The following is a 14,734-nucleotide window of genomic DNA, read 5'->3' as shown; positions in this document are numbered from 1 at the left end:
GTTGACTCATATTTTACTTGCTGTTTACTAACTGCAAAACTTCTGCAGAACTGCTATCTAGACATTTGATCACACTGGGTAGCTGTACTGATTATTCTTGTGACAGGATAGCAAGTTGAACTATTCCATATTCATTTTTTCAGAGGATGTTTCTGTTTTTTCAAGATTATTTTGCATTCTAATTATCTCCTGTAACATACTGATGAATCCTCTAAAACCATTTTCATCTTCGTTTTTAAGAAGCATATGCTTTATTTCATTATTTAGTCATTGGTGACTACAGTGAAAGTACTGGGCCCAAAAGAAACACATGAAGAATTCCAACTGATACAACTATTGTTCCTAATTTTGCATGTGAACAACGCTTTCCTCTTGCATCCCTTTTACAGTAGTTTTCATAAATTCCATGTCTGCCCCAGATGAACAGTGTACAGAAGCAAAAGTCTCAAAGACTATTATATTTTCAAACAAAAGTCATTCATCTTCTAAATTAAAATAACGAGACTCAAGATATGCAAAACTCAATTCAGGAGGATTAATTATAATAAAATATGTTGGTGAAGGCATTGCTGATTAACAAACAATTATTTATTGAAGCTTTTTCTATTAAAAAGATCTTCTGAAATGTAGTAGTTTGAAGTCTTCATGTCTGTCAATAGCAGACTAAAAAGATGTAAAAAAATTGTTCCCACTAACTGAAAATATTAAGAATTGTTTATTCCATATTCTTTACTTCTCTCTCCCCTTCTTTCTCCTCTCTTCTTCCTTGTTTTGAATCCTACATATTTTGAAGTTGTGCATACTATTGCTACTTTAGGGGGGTTTTTTATTTTATTTTGGGTTATTTGTGTTCTGAACTTCAGACAATTGATATAAAAAGTAGGTTATCATTGTGGATAAATGAATAATAAAAATTGAGACAAAACAACTGACAAACAAAAATTCAACTTGCATAAATAGAGCCACCAGGCGTTACACACAGAAAGTGTATATTTAGCATGATGAGTAGTACTATAAAATTCTGTGATAAATCATTTATAAAAATAATCTTTCAGACATTCACAAATTATAATAATTCAATTGCATGCATAAAAATATACAGTACATGCACAGATTATTAACGAATGGATGTATACTAGTATTATTTCAGATTCCAATTTATAAGTAGAGAAATAACGAGGAATTTGAGAAAAAGTGGTGAACCAGGTCTGCCTGAAGGCCTGGATTAGTGACACACCTAACCTGTCTAAAACATAGAAAGAACTTACATCTCCATAGGCAGCCATAAGTCTATCTAAGAATAGAAAGTTGAGTATCTGAAGTTAAAGCGCCACATATTCTTGCAAATACAGATGCAGTGTTCTTTTTGCGTGTTTTCTCCATACTTGCCCAAGAAACACAATTTCTATGCCCTAAAAGAACTTCTCCATCGCTAAACTAAAAGATATTCTGGGAGGAGACAGTTTCAACAAAACCACACAGCCCAACAATCTATGCATTAGGTATGTATCCTGTATTTTCCCTCTTTACATATTTCTACACCCTGTCTATAGGCACGAGTCATTTACACAGTTGAAGAATCACTAGAAAGAATGAGGAGCCAAAATAGGATTTAGTCCTAGGACTATATTCAGCAAAGAGGGTGTAAGTGTGTGATTATACCTGTTCAGATCAAAGGATCTTTGATTTGATTTGGTTTTGGGTTCCTCTTTGAGCTTTGCACAAAGCAACACTACAACAGCAGCAAAAAAGATAGCATAGAGTCAAATCAATGCTGCTTTTTCCATATGGTTAGAGTGGGAGGAAGGATAAAAACAGATGACAGACAAATCCAAGTGTTATAAAGGGCTGAACATTTTAATGTTGATAAGACATAGTAAAACAGAAAACTTGACTGATGCATTTTAAAAAAGAATGAATGGCAGGTGATGCATTCACTCAGTGAACCCAGCCATATATTAGACAACAAGAAAGTAAGATTCAGTGTGATAAAGACTATTGGTTTAGATTAAAGAAATAATTTTTAAATAGTCTTTTGAAAAAGACATTTCTATCTTTCAAACTCATTTTGAGATAATGGCAAATGCTGAAACAATGACAAAGATCAAAAGAAAAAACCTCTTATTTTCAACCAGATCTAATTTTACATGTTTCATTTCTAATATTCAGTTTTAATATAACAAGGTAAAGCAAATAATTCCCAACTGTGGAAATCATACCACATTGAACTAAGTCTTAATTCTCTCTGCACATTTCTGTTGGTTAGTTTCTGAGAATTATATACTCATGCTTATCCTTTATTTTCCATTGTATTTAATTTAAGTCAAGTCAATATTTTTCATGTGAAAAATATCATTAGCATAAACTCCTGTAAATTGATGTCTTCGGTCTGAGGTAAAAGCAGCTTCTGTATAGACACTAAGCTAGGGTGAGTGTCTTCTGATTTCTTTAAGTTACCCCTAGGACTTACTGTAAATCTTTTACTTTAAAGCCTCCAGACACATCAACCCAGCTGGGTCAAGTAGAACACATCAAATTCCACATGAAGTAGTGAAAATGGAAATCTAGAGATGAGATGTGCCTAGGTAAGGGAACGGATGGATTCTGGATCCTAGCTGCTAGAAAAGGTATATATGACACAGCCAAAATGTGGTAGGGAGATACGCAGGAAAGGACTGAAGAGTGAAGAAATAGGAGGTATGATTAGAAATGTGGTTTGGAAAACCAGGCTATGCATGACAATGACCTGTGATGCTCTGAATATATATCTTTATGACTATGTAACTGTAACGCTGTTCTAAACTTACAGTAATCCTCAGCATTGCCAGTACAAATACTCAAGACTTAAGTTGGAAATAGGAGATATGGAATTATAGTCACATACATTTCAGACAATATGGTATTTCTTGTAGTTGATAAAATAAGTGAAAACCACAGGCAAGAACAACCTGATTACATTGAAAATATGTATGGAAATTTTCAGATAAATCTTAACATGAATTTGGAGAAACTGACATTGTTTTGTTTATTCTGAAGCGAAATGCTTTCATTTCTTATTTTGTAATAAAGAGTATTTTAAAAGTGTAAATTATGATAATGTTCTAATCAGTTATTACAGTTAAAATTAAAATTTTAAAAATATTTTGAAATAAAAGATTGAAAAGATGAATAGAAAAAGATCTAAACAAAATTATAATCTCAAGTAAAACACAAAAAATCATAATATTTTAATATTTTGGATCTATGTTTGGCTTAAATTATTGGTAAGCCCTGATTTTTTGAAATAAAAATCAGAAATTTTAGACACTACTGAAATTACATTTTTGGTAAAGTTTAGGTTTGGGGATTTTGGGGTTTTTTTTTCAATATTACTAGAGATGACTATATTGTTACTTATTTTTCTGTGAAAGTTGCAGCAGTTCTCAACTTTTTACAGGATAGATTTCCTTTCAGAAACTTTTGATGGCATACATTGAGCTATTTCCCTAGTGCAAATAGTTTATTTTTAGTCACCAATCCTGTATGCTTAAAAATTGTTGAAACAATACCGGGAAATTTGTACACTAGGAAATTCTATCAAAACACCATAGCATAATATTTAAGGAGCAGTTTTCACCTAAAAAATGAAACTTTGAGATATGAAAGGAAAGAGCAATCTCTTAAGCCACTTGCAACAGGGTATAAAAAAATGTGTTACAAGAATAAGAAGTAGCTTTTAGAAAGCAATGATCACATGCTAAGTATATGTTAACATATATGTAGCAGCACCATCCTTATGAATTTAACACAGATTCCAACAATATGCTCTAATTTTTTTCCATGGATACTATTTAAGTGAACTTCACTGCTTACAAAAATAGCATAGGGGAACCAACTATAATTCTTTTATTAACAACTGTGTAGGAATTCAAAGATTAAAAGTATGTGTATATGCATAAATAAATAAAATATACATATATATACATGCATTTCTATATATGTATGTATTATGTTGTTTATATAAAGAGAAACACAGATGATACAGATTTATATGTTTGTGTGCACATATAGACCTATATATGTCCATATTATTATTATTACAAAATTGTTTTTATCAGGAAAAAAAAAAAAAAAAAGACATTCAAGCCACCAGTATTTCTGGAGGCTTACCTATGAAGATTCAGCATCAATTAGATTTTCCAGAGATAGCTGTTCTTCTCTGTACATGATTTCTTTTTTACTGTGGAAAGGCTGAACAGCATTTCCCTTTTCTAATGCTGTTTGATGCTACCCTTAACACAACCATAGATTCAGAGGTATTTTAGTGATTTAGCTATTCTCTGTGTGGCTAGTATTTCCATTGCCAAATCTTTTCTTCATGTTGAATCTTTTGTAAATATTCTGGCAAAGCAGTGCAAGCATTTTTAAAAATAAGTCCAGAGGAAAAAAATGTTGGTTTAGCCAATGTTTAAAGTATGTGGCTAACAACAACAAAAATAACTGTCAAGTCCTGCTTTCTCGTGGGCTTAGTGGGCACGTGTTTCAGAGCAGCACCCTTACATTTACTGGGATGAGAGATATGCTCTTTACTAACGCTATGAAAATCTACCAAGATTTAATTAATTCTATCCTTTTAGAACAGTTTGAATTTGCAATGTAGATTTCAAATGATGTTCATTTTCTCAAATTTAATTGAACATTAAACATTTAAATTGCACATTTAAATCTGAACTAGCCACTTTAGACTACTGTTACACTCAATGAAGAGAAATGGGCATGTCTGGAAGACAATTCACCTCATTCTAAAACATGCATCTAAGAAAGAGATAAGATAAATCCCCATTACTGACAGAATGAATTACTCAAACTTAGGTGTCTTACTGACCCATTACACATAGCAAATGGCAGCGTCAACTTGGCAGCAGTTGAGAAAACAGGTCAGAGGAACAGAGTAAAACTGGGAGCTGGGGAAAAAAACATAGTAATGGGAATTCTATCAGGACTCCATTAAAACTGACAAAGGAGCTGGCGGGAGGTGTAAAGGATACTTACATTCAAAGATTAAGAAATAGTGACAGAGAAACGGAAGAATGAGAGGTCTGACAAGCTGTTAAGGAACTAAGGGATAACTGGACTTGATTTGTGAAAATGTCTAGGACAAGCTACAGGAAAGAATGGACAGTTCTGCATTAGAGTAAGAAGACTGGTGAGTAAACAAAGGAGGCAGATCGTAAGAGAAGCCAGTGAAATCAAGTAACACTGTTTGGGTAAGGAACCCAGGATTTGAATAAAGCAGCCAGGAACAGTTTGAGACTCTGAAAAGGAGAACAAGGCTAGGATAAGATCCAGGAGGAGAACACAAAATTAAGAAAAAGAGAGTTTAAAGAGGATGAAACAAAAGGAAGTAAGTCTGGGAGCACCAAGAAGAAAAATGTATGAGTCTGTGCTTGCCACTGGGATCTGAAATGCCGCAGAAGATTCTGAAGACTTGCTATCCCTTCAGCTGTCGTATTCCCCAGTCTTTCTGCAGAGAGAGTACTCAATCACTATTGTAATTATCCACACAGGAAAGAACTTCCTTTCGCTGTCAGTTATTCTACCAGTTGAAGTTGCCGTGGGATATACAGTGAATCCTCGAGTTTCAGTCCTGCACCCTAGTGGTGGACAAAAGAAATGACAGCACATGAAGTTCTGTGTTCTGCTTCCTTTGTTAAAAAACAAAACTGCTAAACAAGCCGCATTAGAAATGCTGTTCTAGAAGTAGCAAAGCCAAAGACTTTACAGTTATGAAATTCCACAACTAGATTTTCCTTCTAACTTTGATTTAATTCCATCTGTATATACATACAGTCTTTAGCTATATGATCATGCGCTATTTTTATCAATAGATTCTTTTGAATCTGAGAATGAATTAGAACTTTGGAGGATAAAGGTCTTTGGTGTGTGTTGTGTATGAACCCTGCCTCTTTTGTTGTGAAAGTCAAAAGTATAAGTATAAAAGCATAAAAGTTATATAACCATTTTTTAAAGTTTCATAATTGAATTGAAAAGCCATCTCATGGTAAAGACAAATGAATTACTCTCTTCTGATTCCATAACCTCGAAATGCAGCTGTGTGTTCTATATCCCACCCCTAGCATTAAATTACATTCCTGACGGAGCAGTCTATACGAGACAGCCAAGCCAATGGAAAACATAAGCAGCTATAATTTGACGTCTATAGTATCTAATTTTAGGATCTGCCTATCACAGTAGTATCCACCATTCATATTTTGATAACTAAATAATATCAAGAGGGTAGCATCTCAGAAAGGCCATAGCCATGTTCAGCTGAGAAAATACTTAAAGGTGTGAAAGTTCATAGGACAGACTAAGACATGGTGCCCTAACTCCCCTCTTTTTGTAAGCTCAGGTACCAAAGTCAAAGTTGTAAGCGCGAAACCCCATTTACTTAGAAACCAGAGCCCAGAATCCTCTCTTGAGACTAGATACATATACAACAGTACATCAAATACTTAAGTTGTAAATTTTTATTATGATTTTATCTGCATTTTCTAAAATGATCAAAATATTTTCTCATTAAATTAGAAAGCTGCATTGAAATTCTTTCTCATCCTGACAGGTTTCAAACTCATAACTTTCTATAGCAGCATGCTAACCACAAGGTGGTAGGTTGCTAAGAAAAAAGGAGGAAGACTTGAAAGCGGGAGAGACTAATGGGCAAAAGCATCAAAATGCAAGATTTGTGGGATCAGAACAGAAAAATACAAAATAAATGTTTATCCAACAGTATTGATTCTATAGCTCAAAAATACACATTTTTATATTCCTGATTCTACCCTGATCATTATTATTGTTTCTTATCAAATAATGATCTAATTTAAATAAATAGTTTTGAGCATAGAGACTTGTAAACTAAATTGCTCAGTTAATGTTTGAATTACAAAATTATGCTCTCACTTTTTAACTTTTTGGACTCCCATTAATACTGAATTTTTTACTTCCCAGTGACAAATTCTACAGAAACAGTAGAAAATGCTCTTTCCTCATGACGTTTCTAGTGAAGCAAGATATGAGTGTGAAACTCTGCTGTGTGAGGAGGGCACGGAACCCAGCCCTTTCACTTCTTGCTTTACGGTACATTATTATAAAGTATCTAATGGGGGGAGGACTTGCCACCTTCTTTCGGATACTTGTATGTTTTATGAAAGACTTCTGCACTGTCAGTGCTTGTTTTATGTGGGTTAGGCATATCTAGCATATCTTTCTTGGAACTGTCTGTTAAACAAAATGTTAATTGAATCGGTATTCCTCATTCCTCTTGCACAAAGCCAGAGGAGTCTGGGACTGGTTTGCAGAAGGGCTCATCACCTATGGGTGCAACTGAGAACATAAAAAGTAGTAGGAGAAAAATGCTTTGTGCTCTGAAACCAGCAATTCAACTCTTTTTCACATTTATCTCTTTCTCTGTTTTACTCCTCCATTGTAAAACAGGACTGTTGTAACGATAAACCCATGAATAGTTTGTGAGGCACGTACCGAGGGTAGTGGTGAACAGTGCTGAGGGCTCATGAGTAATTACGTCTTCCTAGGATTTGGACAGTGTAAAGCAAGCAAAGCATGCTACCTTTCACTGAGGAAGGACGAGAGAAAATACTGACTCTTTGCTTGTTAAGTGAATACCATTCATGTTGAGGGTTGATGAATGTGTCACATGAAAAAAGCTATCACAATCATGCAAAAACTCTATTATAAACTCATAGGAGCTGATGGCTACATAGAAGAACTTAGCACTGGTATTTTCCACGCATTTTGTGGTCGATTTATATAGATTCATTACATAGATTTTTTTTCTAACAGCTTTTTTTTACAAAATTAAGATCAAAATAGAACCGATGTTTAAATATCTGCTGCAGTTATTGTCAAATTTGTCATGCAAGCTCTAAAACAATTTGATATGAATTTTTTCAAGCAATTTCAAGCAATCAGATAGTGTTTTAACACTAATTGTTCACTGTAAAACATTTTTTTGTTTTTACAAATACAACATGGAATGTAGAACAATTATGTCAGTACTTTGTATCACGTATGGAGTCTAACCCTTCAGTCTTCTTAATGCCAATGGGACTATCCACATAACCTTACTTATGTGTATAAGTACCTGTACAATTAAAATGACAGGATGTTCTTTAGAAGCATACAAAAAGAAATTAATAAAGTAGAATGTACTTGTTATTACCCAACCATGTTCTCTCATTAAATAAATTCCATAATATCTAACAGACTATTAAAACCAAAATTAAGATTTCAAAATCATTCAGCTAAGCATTTAACTTAGATGTGAAAACAGAGTAACTACAAATGCACAAATGGCCAAACCCAGGAATTCTGCACATGAGGTAGGCTGAAAAAGGATTCCAGTACAGAATTCATGTATCAAGCAGAGGGGAGCAACCAGAAAAAAAGAAAAACAAACTCTTTTGGGGATAGAAGGATCCCAAGTAGAAGCCAAACAACTAAAAAAAAAAAAAAAAAAAAAGTAATTTTCACTTGTACATACATATTGTACATACATGTACAGAAATGTGTTGCCCAGGTGGCCAAGAAGGCCAATAGCATCCTGGCTTGCATGAGGAATAGTGTGGCCAGCAGGACTAGGGAAGTGATTGTCCCCCTGTACTCGGCACTGGTGAGGCTGCACCTCGAATACTTTGTTCAGTTTTGGGCCCCTCACTACAAGAAGGACATTCAGGTGCTGGAACATGTCCAAAGAAGGGCAGCAAAGCTGGTGAAGGGTCTAGAGCACAAGTCTTCTGAGGAGCGGCTGAGAGAGCTGGGGTTGTTTAGTTTGGAGAAGAGGAGGCTCAGGGAAGACCTTATTGCTCTCTCCAACTACCTGAAAGGAGGTTGTAGCGAGGTGGGAGTCAGTCTCTTCTGCCAAGTAGCAAGAGATAGGACAAGAGCAAATGGCCTCAAGTTGCTCCAGGACAGGTTTAGGTTGGATATTAGGAAAAATGTCTTCTCTGAAAAGGTAGTCAGGCACTGGACCAGGCTGCCCAGGGAAGTGGTTGAGTCCCCATCCCTGGAGGTATTTAAAAGACGTGTAGATGTGATGCTTAGGGACATGGTTTAGTGGTGGACTTGGCAGTGCTAGGTTAATGGTTGGACTTGATGATGTTAAAGGTCTTTTCCAACCTAAACGATGCCATGATTTTATGAAATAACAACAAATTTATTAATCCCAAGCATAAAACCAAAGCCTCCTTGTTGACCTGCTCCTTGTGTTATGTCCTACCATTCGCTTACTAGCTAATACTGCCCAGAGACCTCCTATTCACGACATTTGAAATATTGTGGATATGGTCTATATTGGAACATATCCAAATGTTGAATTCTCACCATTTTCATGAAACAAAAGTACTGTTTTCCAAACAGTCCTAAAGTATTGAAGTAGTTGCTAAATATGTACAGGACAAAATATTAAGGAGAGCCAGGAGTTTTACACGATTTTACACTCAGTGTACCAAACAACCAAGTGTATCCCTAAAGGCTTGGTGGAAGTCCCACATAGTCGTCTCTTTATATATTTCGTAGTATCTGTCATTCAGGACTGAATGGTAGTTTACATATCCTATAGTCATAATAAAGTGAAGAAGTTGGCACCATTTATAAAAAGACTAATTTCTATAGAAGGAGTGAGATATAATTTGTCAGGGCATTCAAAGACTGTTGGACCACAGAGCTTTCAAGCACTGCACCGCCATTTTTGCAGCACTTGACCATCTCTTGCTATAGCATTCAAAATTCATAGAGGTAAATGAAAGGTTCTTAGATGGAAAAAAAGAAAGGAAAGTCTCAGACTCTAAAACTATTTTAAATATTTTCGTATCTCAAAAGGTGCCACTTTCATTAATAATAAAATGGTAACTTCCTGCCTTAGTTATTTTAAATCTGAACAAATTCTAGCATATGCCTTCAACAAGACTATGAGCTACTGATGATCAAATGTATTGTTTCAGTACCAATGAATGAAGAACGTGGAATAAATGGATTATAAAAACCCAAGAGCAGTAAGAATAAATCTGATCTATATTATCACAGAGTACATATGTCACGAGGAAATTCATTCTAGCAAGTCAACTTGCAATGGACAAATTCAGTGGTGCCATCAAAATTCAGTAAGCTTCTGTCAGTATTCAGATCGCTGAAGATTCTCAGATCAGTGACACACTTAACATAAAATCTATAGAATGAGATTATATTTGTACCAGTTTTTAACCTCTTCTATTCAGTTCAGAAATCTGGAAGAGATTTTTTTTTATTTTACCTGTCTTTATAGCATATCTCGATAACATTTTGTATTGAATACTATGATAAGCATCTTCTTGTTCAAAATAGTAACTACCAATGTTCACAAAAACTTCAGCATTGCTGACCTTTTCTTTAAAAATGTACCCTAAGTCATTCATCAGCTATTCCACATTTGTTTAAACAGTGTAGCTTCTATGAAATGAACTACACTAACTGAAAAAACAATGAAGAGTTTCAAGTAGAGAATATATGCTTTAGGTCCCTATGAAAGAGCTTAACATACTCAAAGTTACAGGCACACGTATGTTATCAACAGCCATATTAATCCAAACAAATGCACAGTGTTGTCTCTTTATCTAATAAAATATTTAATACCATATGCTTTACTTTCAATATGAAGAAAACAAATTATTCTTTTCTTTTCTGTTTAGAAATAGAACTATACATTTCTTTCCATAGAAAAAGTAATAAATGACAAGGGAAATGAAAATGAAATCATTTTAACTATAGGAAGGTGGGGGTAAACAGAGTTAAAACAATGAAGTGTTTTATCCTGAAGTTTATCTGTATGACAGTATTTCTGGAAGCTCTGTGTTAGCTACATTTCCCTCTTCTAATGATTTTAATTTCTGTTTGGGCTGGCAGGGGGGAGGGGAGCAGGTATTGAAAAAGAAAAGCAATTCAACATTAAAAGAAGTTTCACATGAAACACAAGCACCTGGATGCCTCTTGCTTGTTCTTACATCTTCTCAGATGTCACTCAGTTCATGACTCAAAACAAATTCTTATTTTTTCTCTGAGGTAAGCTGTGACACAATTTAGTTGCTGAGTTCCAGGAAAGCGGATGTTTTTACTTTTGAGCTTTCACCTGGCATCCCAATACTCCGAACAACATCACCTCCCGCTAGCATTTTAATGAACTTCTGAGAAAGTTGGGTGGCGACGATCCCCAGCACGGAGCGCCAGCTTTGAGAGCCGCCTGTGCCGGGGCCAGCCCCGCGGGCAGGGGCAGGGGCAGGGGTTAGGGGCAGGGGCAAGGCTTAGGGGCAGGGGCAAGGGTTAAGGGCAGGGCTTAGCGTCCCCGGCGCGCGGCACCCCGACCTTGAGGCTTGTCGGTCTCGCCCGGGACCCTCGGGCAGCCCCCCCGCCGCCCTTCCCGTGCAGCGGAGCGCCTCTCTGCCCCCAAACCCTGCCATTTCAAACGGAGGAGCCTTCCTGCCCCCAGGCCCCACCACTCTCCCACAAAAACGCCCACGCACTTGCCCATCTGCGCCTCACACCCGTCACTGCCCCCCGAGGCCGGGAGCCCGCCCCCACAACGACCAGGCAAGGTAGCAAGGACCCTCCGCGGCCCCCCGACCCGCGGGCGCCGCGCAGGTTGCGCCGGGGCCGCCGCGCTTCCCTACCTGTGCCCGCCTCCGTCACCTGTTGCCCGGCTGCCTCCATCCGCGCAGCCCCCCGGCGCCTCCTCCCGCTCCGGCGGCGCCAGGGGCTTCTCGGGCTCCCGGGCCACCTCCATCCCGCCGGGCACCGCCTCCGCCTCCTCCTCCTCCTCCTCCAGGGACTCCACGTAGAAGACGGTGCGGGGCGGCGGCGGCCCCGGCCCGTGCCCGTGCCCCAGCCCGTGCCCCCCACCCGGCCGGCTGCCGGCGGGCAGGAGCGTCCCGTTGGGCGGGCTGGCTGTGGTGGCCGCCGAGGAGGAGGCGGAGGAGGCGGATTTCTTCCAGAAGACGCTGTTGCCTCTCTCCTGGCTTTTCAGCAGGCGGCTCTGGCTGGGCCCCCAGTGCTCGAAGCTGCTGTCGGGCGGCAGGCAGCCGCCCCCCGCCGGGCCGCCCGCCGGCGAGGGGTGGCTGAACAGTTTCCAGCGGAGGCGCAGGATGTGCTTCACGTCGAAGTCTTTCCTGCCGGAGCCGGACATGGTGCCGCGGCGGGCGGGGGACGGGCGCGGGCTGAGGCGGGACTCACGGCGGCCAGGCAGGGCCGGGCGGCGGCGGCGGCAGCAGCGGCGGTGACGGCTCCTCCGGGCAGCGCTGCGCCTGCAAGGCGAGGGGTGGCAGCCGCCAGGAGGAGGGAGATGCGCACACACACCAGTGCAGAGAGAGAGGGAGGATGGATGGAGTGATGCACAGAGCCGAGAGGAGGTAGAGACACCCAGCAGGGAAGGGAGAAGGAGAGAGGGAGAGATGCCCTGAGCTGACGAGAACTGCACGGTGATCAGTGGGAAGGGGAGGAGAGAGAGGCAGAAATGAAAGACACCTCTCAGGGGAGACAGGCACTTGCGAGGCAAGAGCGGGTGAGGGAGGCTGCGAAGACGCGCTAATCTGATTAACGGGGGAGCGAGCGGAGCTACAGCCAGGAGAGGACCGGCGGCGGCAGCAGCCACACTGGGAGGCAGGTGGCTCTTCCTCAGTCTCTTAGAGCTCCGTGACCGAGTGCAGCCAGAGAGGGAAAAGTCACCTGGAAGCCTATCTCCACCTCCCGCCTTCCCATCACATTTCTCAGGGGAGTCCCATGCCTGCAGTTATCTGGGATGGCAAAGCCTGAGAGCTGGCACGGAAAGAAATCAGGGCTCCTTTATATACACTGTACGTAGGAGAAAAAAAAAAAATCACGCCCGTGAGGCTGTCAAGGTCCTCACTGTACCATTTTCTATCTATCTCAGCGCCTCTCACCAAGCCGCCCCCTCCCCTGCATGTGACGCAGATGTGCTCCGGGGCCATCAGTGTGAAGAGACAGAGGGAAAAAGAGATGCTTCAGTCTTCCTCATGTAAGTAAGTCGGCAGGTCACTAACTGTCCCTCATAGCCTCCTCCTCTCCTCTCTCCAGTGCAGGTCTCCTCACCTTGGTATTTTGGTTCCAAGACCACTATGTAATATGGGGAGCAAAATAAAGCAAAACAACAATTGCAGCAGCAGCAGTAAACACAAGAGCGTGAATCATAGGAGTACAAACTTAATAGACTGCAGGCAGACTGGATGAGGTTACAGGTTAACGATTTATTCTCCAGGCTCCATTCATTAGCCTGTTGGCTCAGTGTTGCTGTACCAGTAAAAAACACTGGCTAGAGGGACAGTGTGTCAAACAGAAATAGCACTACACATCTGCTTCTTACCTTTTATATCTGCTCTTAATGCAGTCTGACAGTGCTAAACCCAAGGGAGGTTCCTTCACAACAGAGAGATCTGCTTAGGAACATCTGCCCACTTGGGAGGGGTGTCACGAAGTACACTGGGCATCTGGGACATAATTACAGAATTAAAAGCTTCATGGAGAAATGTAGGAGACGGATACAGGGGCAAAACTACACTGCATATCATCACGTGCTAGCTCATAAATCCCCATGCATGAAAAGTTGCAAGCAATAAGATAATATACGGAATGCCTGCAATCCACCTGTACCTTAGAAAGTAGGATTTTAGAAGATTTATCCCTAGGAAAATTATGAAAAAGGTTGTATTTTCCTCCAGGTACTCTTTGCATTGGCCAGCTTTACCCATGCACTCATGAGCTATCAAAAGTTTGGTATACCAACTCTTTGCGAATTCAGGAAGTTCTTTCCCTCAAAATTCTTTCCCTCAAGGTGGGATGTTTTAAGTCCTCATTCATAAAACGCTATAGCTTGAAAATTCCTCCAGAGAAACACAAAAATCAAATATTAATTAACAATTTTATTACTGTTTTATTTACTTTGTCACTGAAATATATTAGTGTTTTATTTAGTTTATCACTGAAGTAGTGCTTCTGGGTACAAACCAATACTAGGTTTTGTGTTTTAACATGGATAAAGTTCTGGATTTAACAGAACAAGAAATTCAGGACACAAAGTCCTACTTTCAAGGGAAGAAAAATTGCCACTGTGCATTTTAAATATTGATTTATGCCACAACAGCTGGACTGCAAACTCTCTAGTGCCTCAATTTTGCTCTCAGTATTCACTGATAAAAAAAGACAAAAACCATTCTAAAGCAAACAGAAAAGACAGTTCATTTTTATCCAGGAACTGATCTGAGCGAATATGTACTGCTTGGGAGAGCAGCAGGAAGAAAAGCCTAAAAATCTTCATCTAGAATAGGACAGATGAAACTGTCATCATTTCAGAGACTTTAGAAATGCATCTCTTATGACAGTATATGTGAAACCATTTATAGTGAATCCTGGTTACTTAACGTCTGGTTACGAGCTCTAAAAAATGTCAATATGTACATATAAAATAGCTTTAATCAATGAATACATAGATAGACAGTATGCTATCTGTTCTGTATTTAATACCTCTTAACTGATTAGGAAAATTCAGAAATATTCTTATTTGAGTAGAATTACATAATTTCCTTGCCATATTGTAAATCTTAGACATTTTAAACTCTGCATTAATATTTTAGTTGACCATTTGATGTGAACAGTTGACAGGTTAGATTTTCTAGCTTTACTTCTCTTACATAGATAA

At 39.1% G+C, this 14,734-nt stretch overlaps 1 protein-coding gene across 1 annotated transcript in view; it reads right to left on the bottom strand.

Moving 5' to 3' along the window:
* Positions 1-12,208, bottom strand: part of KLHL1 (kelch like family member 1) — a 246,335-nt gene extending 234,127 nt beyond the window's left edge. The window contains exon 1 of the mRNA XM_087757193.1: positions 11,697-12,208. Coding sequence (XP_087613319.1) covers positions 11,697-12,208 — 512 coding nt within the window. The remainder of the gene's footprint in view (positions 1-11,696) is intronic.
* Positions 12,209-14,734: the final 2,526 nt, after the last annotated feature.

Source organism: Nipponia nippon, unplaced genomic scaffold, assembly GCF_047370975.1.
Source record: "Nipponia nippon isolate SJK-2023a ecotype South Korea unplaced genomic scaffold, ASM4737097v1 scaffold_2, whole genome shotgun sequence".
Classification (NCBI taxonomy): domain Eukaryota; kingdom Metazoa; phylum Chordata; class Aves; order Pelecaniformes; family Threskiornithidae; genus Nipponia; species Nipponia nippon.
This window is presented reverse-complemented; position numbering and strand designations above follow the sequence as displayed.